Source organism: Lepidochelys olivacea (genome assembly GCF_965140295.1).
Source record: "Lepidochelys olivacea isolate rLepOli2 genome assembly, chromosome: 6".
Lineage (NCBI taxonomy): Eukaryota > Metazoa > Chordata > Testudines > Cheloniidae > Lepidochelys > Lepidochelys olivacea.
In genome coordinates this window covers 8,449,901-8,462,414 of record NC_140416.1, presented here as the reverse complement: position 1 = coordinate 8,462,414, position 12,514 = coordinate 8,449,901, and the positions used below count along the sequence as shown (strand labels likewise).

General features: G+C 50.4%; 1 protein-coding gene across 5 annotated transcripts in view; it reads left to right on the top strand.

The window, feature by feature from the left end:
- CTNND1 (catenin delta 1) overlaps positions 1 to 12,202 on the top strand; it is a 59,062-nt gene extending 46,860 nt beyond the window's left edge. For 2 of the 5 annotated variants that reach the window (XM_084631571.1, XM_084631567.1), the window contains 9 exons: positions 376 to 503; positions 6,764 to 6,914; positions 7,342 to 7,534; positions 7,686 to 7,800; positions 8,637 to 8,724; positions 9,179 to 9,226; positions 9,466 to 9,566; positions 9,899 to 9,961; positions 10,201 to 12,202. In XM_084631571.1, coding sequence (XP_084487697.1) covers positions 376 to 503; positions 6,764 to 6,914; positions 7,342 to 7,534; positions 7,686 to 7,800; positions 8,637 to 8,724; positions 9,179 to 9,226; positions 9,466 to 9,566; positions 9,899 to 9,961; positions 10,201 to 10,212 — 899 coding nt within the window. In that variant the 3' untranslated portion in view covers positions 10,213 to 12,202. The remainder of the gene's footprint in view (positions 1 to 375; positions 504 to 6,763; positions 6,915 to 7,341; positions 7,535 to 7,685; positions 7,801 to 8,636; positions 8,725 to 9,178; positions 9,227 to 9,465; positions 9,567 to 9,898; positions 9,962 to 10,200) is intronic. The other 3 variants (XM_084631568.1, XM_084631570.1, XM_084631569.1) reach the window with 3 other exon arrangements.
- Positions 12,203 to 12,514: the final 312 nt, after the last annotated feature.

Below are 12,514 nucleotides of genomic sequence, written 5' to 3'. Positions count from 1 at the left end.
GAAGAATGGCACAAAGGGGCATGCCGCATCAAATAGCTAAACCTTACCCTTTCTTAGTAACACCTTAGATTTTAAAAATTATTCTAGCACCTGTCTGAGTGCTCTGCTGCTTCATTGACTGAAGTAACTGTCTGGGCTAGTGCAGGAGTGCTGGCCACAGTGCTGTGCTATCCGGGTTTCCAGTGCTATGGAGCAATGTTTTAAAAACTAAATTGTTTTGATCTAGTTCTTATACTTCTAGTCACTTGGGAAGGGGAGAAGCAAAAATGCACCTTGTGTCAATTGTCTAACCTACTGGATAGGCCATTGCTTACTCTGCTACTTAATGAACCTCTCGGATAAGCCCTACCTGTTACTCCCTGTCTCACTTTCTAGGGTATGAGCTCCTCTTCCAACCAGAAGTAGTCCGGATATATATCTCCTTGCTGAAGGAGAGCAAGACCCCTGCCATCCTAGAGGCCTCAGCAGGAGCCATCCAGAACCTGTGTGCTGGTCGCTGGACGGTGAGTCACTTCCAAGGAGAGACAGACTGGGAACCTGATCTTAAAAATGAGGAGAGAATGAAGCCTTGGAGCTGGGTGGGGCTGGGGCACATCAGAAAGGAGGGATCACCCATCCAGTACTGGCATAGGGGGTCCAGGCACCCAGAGGCAGATTAAGGTTTCCTGGGTTCCTGGGCCAGAACAAGTGAGCCCTCCTTTCTGCCCCTTATTGGGGCCAACCCCTGTTCCACCCAGGATCCACCCCTGACTGCAGCCCCAAGAAGCTCTATCCTTGTGTCTTGGCCCTAGGGCTGCAGTGGTGAGAGAGCTCCTCCAGGGCTGCAGGGGGTGTCCAGGTGCAGGGGCTTCCCCCTGCAACCCCTGCGCTTCTGCCAGGGATGGTGTGGGGGTATGTAGGGCGATCAGGCTTCCCCTGCTGCCCCAAGGCTTCTTCCTGGGACAGGGCATGGGTGGGCAGTGCAGGGGGTGGGGAGCACTGGGGTTTCCCTTGGCACCCCAAAGCTTCTGCCCAGGACGAGGCATGGGTGGGGGATGTGGGGGCTTGTCGGGTGGGGGGAGGGGCTCTGGGGGCTGCCCCCAGGCTGCTGGGGACCAGGGGTGGGCGCTGCTGCTGGAGCTTCCCCTTCTGCAACAGATTTCCGCTGTGAGGGGGGTGGTCTGTCTTGGTCCCCTGGGCATTGGTGTAACTGATTTCCAGCATTACCATGACATCAAAGCTGCTGTAGGAGCCATGTCCCACTCCCAGACTCATTACTGGGACCAACCCGAAGTCAAAGACACGGGTAATCTCGTGGAGAGATACTAACTCTAATTCTAGCACATACCCCTCCCTCCAGAGCCATGCGTGGGCACTCCTTCAGTATAAATGCCAACATCTGCCCAACATCTTCAGCCATCTGTGCCCTGGGCATCGACTCTGTATTAGTGTGCAATATAATTGGTTGCACAAGCTGGTGGTGGGTTGTCTCTGAGGTTAAGCCTCATGCAGGAGTGCTGAGCAGATCCTGCTGTAGGAGGAGAGAGACAGGAGAAATGACAGAGGGTGATGTTGCAGGGAAGACCAATCAGGAGCTCTTATTTCTTCTTCAAGTATGTCCCTGTGGGTGCTCCGCTTTAGGTGTTGGTGCGTCCCTGCGCTGGAAATCAGAGATTTTAGGTAGCAGTGCTCGTTCGGGGCGTGCGCAGCAGCTGTCTCGCGGTGTCATTGGCGCCTCTTGTAGCGTGCATGCAAACTGACCCCCTCCGTTCCTTCTCTATCATCCTCTGCTGCAGACGGAGCTCAATGGCAGTGCTGCCTCTTCAAAAATCTTTAGGAAAAAAATCATTTACATCATAGTTCTAGCTTAGTTTGATTAGACTTGACTTAGGCAGTTATTTGGGGGGAGGGGTGGAATTTTCTTTTTCTTTTTCTTTCCCTTTAGTTTTAGTTTCTTAGATTAGCAGTAGAAATAGTTTTTTGTTTAGCCATTTCTACATTTTTCTTCACATTTCCTGACCCAGTTGCAGGGAAAAAGCATAGGACACAATATGCCTGGCTCACCTGGTTTTCAGAGATGCGACTCCTGCCCCAAGGCAGTACCCGTCTCTGACAGCCACGCATCTTCTGTCTGCTGCCCGGGGGAAACTCGTATCCCCCAGAAATGTATTCACTGTACAAGTCTAAAAGCGAGGGCATGGCAAGACAAAGATCTCTGCATTAAAATGATTCCTGAGATGGCTGCAGGGACTTTTCCATCATAGACACCAACAACTCAGTCACAGACCAGCAAAACTTCTGACAAGGGCAATACTCAGCCTTCCAAAACGTCAAGGAAGTGAGATTTGACCTCCTGAAACAGGACACTTACTTAAAGAGGAGTTCCCCAGTGAGGTCCTTGCCCTCAGTGCCGAGCTTATCCAAAGAGAGCTCCTATGAGACCCCAGGCACCTCCGGCACTGTCCCCTCGCGGACCTCTGCCAAGTCTGATGCACCGGCTCGGAATAGAGGCACCAAGTCTCCTCCATAGCACTGACTACCCTGGTGCAGAAGCTGGTGCCGAAAGCTCCTTTGACTCCCATGCTGCTGCTACCAGCACTGACTCATTTGTAGGCACTGACAGATCGACCTTCAACAGCACCAACTACCTCCACGAAAGCTGACCGCAATACCAACGTGTCACTGGCCACAGCAGAACCGGTGCTGTTTTTACACCAGAGGGACATAACTGACTCCTCAGCACCGCAATTGCTCCTATTTGACACAGTGCAATCTCCGAGCCAGAGAATGGGACACAGCCCAACTCCCTAGTGGTGGAAGCTGTCAATCACAGCAGCAAGCAACAAGCAACCCCAGTTCCATTCTACACAGAACAAGGAACATAGACTAGACCTCTTTGGTTGTAAAATATACTCCTCAGCCCCACTCCAATTCAGGGTGGTGAACTATTCTGCCCTCTTGGCAAATTATGACTTCTTTAATTATGGCAAACTGCAGGAATTCTTAGAGGATCTTCCTGAAGACAAACATCCCCAGCTCAAGGCCATCATGACCGAAGGACAGATAATAGCCCGCACAGCTCTACAGGCCTCAATGGATATGGCAGACACAGCCGCATGAACAACTGCCACAGCAGTGGTGATGCACAGAGCATCCTGGTTGCAGGTGTCGGGAATCCCGAAAGAACTACAGCTAAAGGTGAAGACCTTCCTTTTGACCGTGAAAAGCTTTTAGTCTAAAACAGATGAGGTCTTACATACTATGAAGCACTCTCAGGCCACATTACGTACCGTAAGCACATACACCCTGCCTAACAAATGATGTCGTTTCACACCATATCAAAGAACAAGACACATCTTTCCACCCCCAACAACAGCGGCATTTTGACCATAATCGGAATAAACAACATCCTCAAAGACGTAGAGCCCTGCAACATCAGGCCTAGTCTTCTCAACCATCCACAACCAAGCCTCAATTTTGAAGTCTAGGTCAAGGGTCTGAATGACCTCCCCCAGATTATAGCACTATCAGACACTTATGCACATTTTTCGCCACCGCTTATGCCCATTTTACCACACTTGGGCAGCAAAAACAAAGGACCAGTGGGTACTGGAAATCATAAGATCTGGTTATGCTATCCCCTTCCTCTCCATACCACCCACTCTTCCCCTTTCCCCATCCCTCTTCAAAGACCCCCTCTCACGAGCACCTCCTACAATAGGAGGTGGACCACCTCCTGGATCTGGGTGCTGTGGAACGAGTTCCAAATCAATACGAAGGGAAGGATTTCTACTCAAACTACTTCCTCACCAAAAAGAAAAGTGGTGGATGGAGACCCATCTTAAATCTCCGGAAGGTAAACAAATTTGTCCACAGCCATAGTTCAAAATGGTTACATTAGCCATAATCATACCAGCACTAGATGGGGAGGAGGAACTGGTTTTCAGCCCTCAACCTTCAAGGTGCATATTTTCATATCGCCATACATCCGGCCCACAGACAATTCTTGAGGTTCACAGTAGGATCCAACCAATATTGAGTCCTACCCTTTGGCCTCTCCACTGCCCCTCAAGTGTTTTTTAAAAAAAAACTCTCTCGGTAATAGCTGCACACTTACAACCCAGAGGGGTGCTGATCTTCCCGTACTTGGACGACTGCCTATTGAAACGTATGACCCGGGAGGAGGCGACACACATGGTACAAATAACCATAGAGCTGTTCCATAAGCTAGGGTTTCAGATAAATTCAAAGAAACCAATTCTAACCCCGACACAACGCCTGGAGTTCATAGGCACCTACCTCGACTCTGTACAAACCAAGGCAATACTATCAAACCACAGGTTCATGACAATGAACACACTCATTTCGACTATCACCATGAATCCACAAACCTCTGTGAGGACTTGCCTTCAGCTCCTGGGACATATGGCGGGCATGAACTTCATCGTAAAGTACAGAAGATTCCACAAGCGCTGTCTTCAGGGCTGGCTGAGCGCTGTGTATATGCCCAGTGCAAACAGCCTAAGCAAAAGAGTCACATGGCCTCCAAAGGCCCTCACATCTTTACACTGGTGGATGAAACCAGAAAATGTTCGTATGGGCATCCCCTTTCAACAGGACCCTCCATCGCTCACTATCACGACAGACGCGTCCCTGATGGGTTGGGGCGCTCATTTGGACCGCCACATCATATAGGGCAAGTGGTTGGTGATGGAAACTCAACTTCACATCAACCTCTTAGAGCTCAGAGCAGTACACAATGCATGTCATCACTTCCTGCCAATAATACAGAACAAATCAATTTGCATACTAACGGACAACATCACATGTATATTCTATATTAATTGACAAGGGTGCCTTTATTATATTGTGGAACACATCACTCCTGTATGCGTTCCTGCCGATACCTTTAATCTCACGACTGATTCACAAGATATGGACTGACAGAGTGCACACCATTCTGATTGTCCCCACCTGGCTCAGACAGACTTGGTTCCCCTACCTTTTACACCTGGCAGTGTGTGCTCCACACACCCTTTCCTTATGGGCGGATCTTCTGTCACAGAACAAGGGCCAAACACTCCATCCCCATCTGGAGAAGTTCCACCTCAAAGCATGGCTCCTACATGGTTTCAAAATGGAGAACTAGACTGTTCAGAAAGAGTGAAACAGAGATTACTAAACAGCAGACGATCTACCACTAGAAATGTGCTATGGCTACATCAATAGCCTTCCTAAACAATGTCCCTTTAATGGTGTGTGAGAGAGAGACGGACGCGCCGAAGCCCCTACCATCCACAGGGGGGCAGTATTCTACAGACAGCTAAAGTGGAGCACCCACAGGGACACTACTCAAAGTAGTCACTCACCTTGTGCAGTAACGATGGTTCTTCAAGATGTGTCCCCTTGTGGGTGCTCCACTACCCGCCCTCCTCCCCTCTGCTTTGGAGTTTTTGCTATCTGACTCCGCGGTGGTGAAGGAACGGAGGGGCTCGGGTTGTGCGCGTGCTACAAGAGGCGCCAGTGACACTGAGACAGCTGCTGTGTGCGCATGCCCCAACCGCGCACTGCTACCTAAAATCTCCGATCTGCAGCGTAGGGACGCACAGACTTGCACCTAAAGTGGAGCATCCACAACTACTTCTGTGTCCCACAAAGGGGTGCTTAGTGTCTTGAGTCCCACAGCTGTGAGTCAGATGCCGAAGTCCAGCTAAACTAGTTGTCATCTGTGCCTTTGAAGCGGCGTCTTGCATGTGCTGTGCAAGCTGTCTGAATAACATGCTTATTATGGGGCCTAGCTTCTTGGGGAGCCTCTGCTTTCCTTTTTCAGACTGACCCTGCATTAAATGCAACTTCTTTAGTCAATGGTTGAGTTGCCCATAACTGCATAGTGAATTGTATTTTTGGTTCAAACTCTCTGGGATGGGAACTGTCCCTTGCCACTTCTAGCACAATGGACTCCTGAGTTGGTTGAGACCTCTACCCATGCTCCTGCAAATGTCAGGCAATGGTCTCTCCAGCAGTGTATCCTGTCTCTGATGTGGTCAGGCCAGCTGTCAGATGAAGGTGTGAGACTTTAATGGACAACTGTTAATGACTGGTCCCATATGCAGTTTCTTCCTGACCCTGGGCAGTAAGTCCATGGCTCATGCTCTGATGTATGACCACTTAACCTTCTGTCTTAGTGGTACTTGCAGCACAGCTCTGGTTCCTGTGTTGTGGCTGAACACGTGGTTAATTTGCACTATTTAAGTCCATCAAAGCAGAACCTGGTCTCTCCTGTGCTGTTTAATCTAAGGGACTCATGTACTGCTAGTTTCCAGACAAGGTTACCCAAGTCTCTCTACTGTGGTGATTCAGCCATTATTTGAGTACCTCATTCATTCCCTGAACGACCACAGCTTCCTAGTTCAAATACTACCATGGACTGCCTGAGGTGCACAGACCTGCCAGAAACTGTTCACTAGCTGGGGTCAGGGAAACCTTCCCACTTCTGTTCTGCTGTAGTATTGCATTGATTAGGCTGTTAGGGGGCATTGCCCACCTTGGTAGCATGTAGTGTTAGCTGTTCAATACCAGCCTGCTGGAGTGGGATGATTCCTGTAGTCGTCCTGGGCAGGACCCTCCTTGCTTCCACTGAACCACCCCACCCCCCCAATTCATGTATGGGGCTGGGTGCCAGCCCTAGAGATGGAAGTGGGGGGAAGGCACAATGCTGTCAGTGAGGACCCATTACCTGCCTTCCCTTGTAACCCCATGGCACCCTGCTCTCATCCTCCTGCAGTATGGCCGGTACATCCGTTCAGCGCTGCGCCAGGAGAAGGGGCTTTCTGCTGTCGCCGACCTCCTGACCCATGACAGTGAGCGGGTGGTGAAAGCAGCATCTGGAGCCTTGCGTAACCTGGCAGTGGATTCCCGCAACAAAGAACTGATAGGTAAGAGCTGTGGAGGCAATGTCTGCTCTGTAGCTGCTTCCCCCGCCCCGTTACACTCCACTCAACCAAGAGGGCATGTCTTTTCTCTGCATCAGCCAGGAGCTGTCGTGGTTCTTGCTTGCTGCCCTTGCCACCTCAAGGGTACTGTGATGCCCCTCATTCCTCTGGGAACTGCTGACTTCTGTTCCATTCGTCTGACCCCAATCATGTCTAACATGGGTGCTGTGCTATCTTCCAGAATGCCTCCAGTAGGCTTTGTGGAGGGAGGGGGAAAGGCATCAGAACTAAGCATGGCCAAACACTTCTGTCCATCCATGATGATCCTCTTGACTCATCTTCCCTCCTGCATGGCTTCCCCCAATTCATCTGGCTGCTTAGTGTTCCTCATGCCTTCTGATCCAGTTGTTAATTCTCCCACCTGCTCCAGGTAAACATGCCATCCCCAACCTAGTGAAGAACCTGCCAGGTGGGCAGCAGACCCCAGCCAAGAACCTGTCTGAGGACACAGTGGTGTCGATCCTCAACACTATCAATGAGGTCATTGTGGACAACCTGGAGGCTGCAAAAAAATTGCGTGAGACTCAGGGCATCGAGAAGCTGGTGCTGATCAACAAATCTGGGTAGGTGTGTCCCAGGGGAAGGGTATGCTGGAATCTTGCCTGAGACTTCCTGCCCCCTTTTTCCCCACCCTCTGTCTTTCCATGCATGACTCAGAGGGGGCTGGATATTACCCCGTACTGCATCTTCACATTCATGTCTTGCTCTTTCCAGGAACAGATCAGAGAGGGAAGTCCGAGCTGCTGCCCTAGTCTTGCAGACAATCTGGGGGTATAAGGAACTGCGGAAGCCACTGGAGAAGGAAGGATGGAAGAAATCTGACTTCCAGGTACCTGAGGTGACTGGGAGGTTGTTGGTGTGGGGTCATTGGCTTTCAGAGGAGAGAAAAGGTTTGTATTTGGGGAGGGGAACTCCACTGGACCTTCTAGCATGTTTCTAATAATGCTTCATGTTTAGACTCCTTCCCTGTTGCTGAAGAGCAATGGCCAGCCTTCTGACACAAGCTGGCCAGTAGCCCTGCTGCCTCATGGTGGGCTAAAATCCCAGCTGTGTTTATATGAAATCCTGGGGAGGAAGGCCATCCTGTGGCTAAGGTGCTGGCCTGGGACTCTGGACGTCTGGGTTCAGTTCCCAGCTCCCCCTGTGTGACCTTGGGCAAGTCACGTGGGGCCAGATACTCGGAAGCCAGCAGCTCCCATTCTCAGTGCAGAATTCTCAGCTTGTTTTGAATAGATACTGTTGGGTGCTGAGAACTCCAGACAATCTGGCTACTTCTCTAGGAACAGATCTTAGATCTAGGAACAGATCTTAGAATTCTGGCTTGAATCCCTGTCACTAAACTTCCCCCTTGATAGACCACTATTCTCACAACTCCTTGCAGAAGAGTCAAAATGCAAAGAAGCTTATTCACCAGGCCAAATCGTGTCTTCCACTGCATATTGAACCTCTCGTGTCAGCGGTTCCTAGCCTTCCCTGGAATGGGCTTGACCTCTCTTCAGACACTAGAGGGCAGCACGCTTGGATCAGTCTGGATTCTGCCATTGCTGAGCTCCAGCTGTAGAGGCCTGGGTATCTTGGTGTGGCAGGCTAAGGGACCTATTTCTGTGTGATCTAGAAACTGGGATGTGTGGGTCATGGATGTTACAGGCCCCCCTCCTGTTTCAGGTGAATCTAAACAATGCCTCTCGGAGCCAGGGAGGTAACTCGTTTGATGACAGCACCTTGCCCCTCATTGACAGGAACCAAAAAGCAGGTATGTCACGCCACTCCCTGTAGACAGCCATGCAGCCCTCACAAGTCCAGTCATACCTACTGACCCCCTACGTTCAGATTGCTTCAGTTGCTCTTTCTGCAAAACCCAGACTGTTGTCCAGTGCAGTTAGTGGGCTCCATGTTCTAAGAGCTGCCTCTACACCTCACTCTTGGTGGTTTCACTAGGAGCTGTTTGCTCAGCACCTCTGACAGTGTCTATGCTCCAAACTTAACAGTCCATGGGTTAGACTGAGAATGTAGCTGGTGTTTATAAAGGCCGTACAGCATCTTGCATTGAGTTTGTGAGCCATCTGACTTCACTGCAGGTTTAGGTAATTCTTGCTTACCTGAGTGAGCCCAAACAATGAACCAGCTTATCTGCTGTCTGAGAGTTTGCCTGGCTGGGTGAGTACCCTTGAGGTCTGGAGTCTGAAACTCCCATCCTCTTTCTCTAGATAAGAAATCCTCCCGAGAGGAGATCCAGATGAGCAACATGGGACCAGGTAAGAAATGGGCAGCTGGCTTACGGCACAGACACGCAGACTAGAGTATGTGGGGATCTGCCTAGAACATGTCCTGCTGCTTAGATCAGAGCCAACACTGGAGAGGGAGGGAATATGTAAAGGGTCAGGAAAGTCACTGTAAATAACTCTTGACTGGCACTACCAGCTTCTTGCGGCCTAAGCTCCCAGTTGCTGGTTGGAGGGGTCTGTCTCACTTGCCATGTGTCCTTCTAATCCAGACAACAACTACTCCACGCTGGACGAGAGAGACCACAACAGAACCCTAGACCGGTCTGGAGACCTGGGCGATGTGGAGCCACTGAAGGGAGCACCACTGATGGTAAGACCTGCTACCCCTCTCGAGTCTCTTTAGTCCCCTGCTACTTCTGCTCTACTGAATCCCAGAAACCTGGGGCAGGTGGGGAGGGAAGGGCTCTGGACCTAGGTCACCAGGACAGGCAAACTGGAAGAAGGATACTTGTTGGCCTCTGTGTTGGAAGGAGCCAAGGAGAGGATCCAGGCTTCGTCAGGTGACTCTGCTTTTCTGCTCTGCCCTATCTGCTGCCTGGACAGTCCCCGTCTTCCCTCTCAACCCATCAAGCTCAGCCTCTCTTTTCCCTTTCCTTTGTCTTGCGTCCTTCCCCACACCCCACTAACAATATGTGTCTGCAGGAGGATGAAGGGCAGGAATCCCTGCATGAGGAGGATGACGACTTGTTGGCTTATCCCCCTATGGTATGTCCCAGACTTTTGAGTCTCCTGCTCATGTACACCAGGAAGCTGGAGGATAACCTTCTTGGGCAATCTGGTGGTGCTTGGCCAGTCAAATCATACTCTATTCCAGATCCCAATCACTTGCTGATCTGTGACCATAATCTACCTTGATTTGTTTTGCTTGGTGTGCATTGTGCTCCTGCTTGATGACAACTCCTCCCCCCTGGTGCTAACCAGTTCTCATTTCTCTCTCTCCACAGCAGAAGATCTAGTCTCCTCCCTGCCTCCGCTCAGTTTGGGCTTATAGTATGTTATATACAACTCTTTGTGGTGGAATGGACTGATTTTTACCTTACTTTTGCTGGACTCTTTGTGCCAACTACCCAGCCAAATGATTCTGCCTGGGGGTGGGGGACATCCGGATGGGGCCCTCCACTCCCTTCTGTAGACGGCTGCCCCTCGATCCTTGGACGCCTTTTATCTTTCCTTCCAAGAGCAACTCCTGCAGACCAAATACTTCCGATGGATCTCACTGGAGCGACTAAGGCAGGCTCTTCAAGGAACTCTTCCCCTGACGCCACAATCTCCTGCTGCACTCTCGGCGCAAGGTGGATCTCAGTGGAGCCCTGTTGTACTGGGTCTGCTTTTCCTTTAAGAGACATCAGCTCTGCTCGTGGAGGCAGGGGTTAAAGCCCACTGCCTCCTCTTAGCCTATAGAATATATTTTTGTGTGTGATCACTTTGCAACAAAGGATGCTGGGAATACGGGAACATTCCAGGCAGTGGTGATGGGAGGGGTAGGGACTGGCAATTGTGGGGAGGGGGAAATCACAATACTCCTGTCTCATGATTGATTGCATTTGGATGCCAGATAATTGTTTGGGGGAAAGTCTGTCCTGAGCTGAGTTCTGTTTAGTTGGCCTATCGCCTCTTATATGGGGGAGGAGAGGTGTGTAAATGGACGTGCAAGGGTGGGGATTGGAACACTTCACTTCCCACTCTCTAGTGGGGCCTGGGTGAGCGTTCATCCGGATGGGTTGTTCGGGGCAGGTATTTGAGAGAGGAGCCAGCTTGGAAGAAAGTGGCGAGGGATGTGAGGGAGAAGATCCTGGTATGTAGCAAGGGCAGGGCTGGCTCTCAGATGTCAAGTTTTTTAAGAGGTGCACTGTTTCGTTAACTGTCTTAAGTCTGAGAGTGCCATGGCTTAGGGTATACCGGGAGGAGGGGGTGATGGATTGGGAGGGATGGTGATAGGAAGCAAAAACTGACTTGTAACTACTATCCCCATCCCATACACCTTGGGTGAATGCAGCAGTGTCTGTCGGTCTCTCGACATGTGCCTTTCTTTGCCACTGTGAAACAGTTTCTTCCAACTCGTAGGCTCTCTTGCCTGGTAGAGGAGGAGTGTGTTTTGGATTCAAGGGGTTGGGGATCTCTGGCATAGACTAGCTTCTGCTCTCCTCCCCACTTGGGGCTCTAGTCTTACTGTGTTGATACCTCCCCTTGACACAAGGGGTAGCTGGATTCCTGGAATGTTTGGGTTGTGGGGATAAATAAGGGCTTCTCTGTCCTACCTAAATCCTCATTGGAGTGAGGTGGGGAAGGGAGAGCATTGTCAACCTGTGACTGGGAAGCTTCATGGACTTAGGTGGGAACACCAAGTGGTCTTGGCCTTCTCACACCATTCAGCCAGGTGGAAGAGGAAACCATGGGTGCTCTGATGAAGGGGGTGTCTTTGCCTCCCCATGGAAGACATTCCTAGCCCCTCTTCTGCATACAGTGCAACTGGAAGCCTCCCCTTAAGGCCACAAACTGGACCTGGATTGCTCTAGTCTTGCATGCTCAAATGGGATTCTCATTTTGCCCCCCCCCCCCCCCCCCACTGTGCATGCACTACACAAGGGGGAAGGGTCTGGGCTGGGAGATCTCTGTGCCTCTCTAACCCCACCTCTGTTGCTTCCAGCCTCTTTCCCTTGGAAGAGACTGAAGTACAAATCCAAGCTGTCTTTCTGGGGTCTAACTCTTATGTATGTAAAACACTAATTCCTTTTTTAATTCCAGATGAACCAAAAACTCCTCCTTTCCCCCACAGACTGCTTTAGCGTCTGCAGTGGGGAACCAATAACTAACTATTTTGCTCTCTTCTGTACCCCTTGTTCTGGGGTGCCGGGAACCTGTTCTTCGTCTGATTCCTGCGCGCTCTCTTGTAATGCTTTTAAAACAAAATGATTTTTTATATAAATAAAGTTTTTAAAGTGTGAATCTGGGGAAAGTGGAGTTGCTCCTTCAGAACAGGCTGGAGCCATGTGCCAGAGTAAGGCAAACCAGTGTGGAGCTGGTCCTCTGGTAGGACTATGGAAGGGGTTTATCCAGTATTCTGACTCCTAATTACATTTGACTGAGAAGCTCAGATGCTACAGTATTTTATCCTCATGCACCTCTGCGAGGTAGGGCAATACTGTTTATCCCATTGTACAGGTGAGAGAACTGAGGAATGGACTAAGGGACTTGCCTAAGATCACATGAGGAGAATGTGGCAGATAAGGGAATTGAACTGGGGTCTCTAAGTCCTAG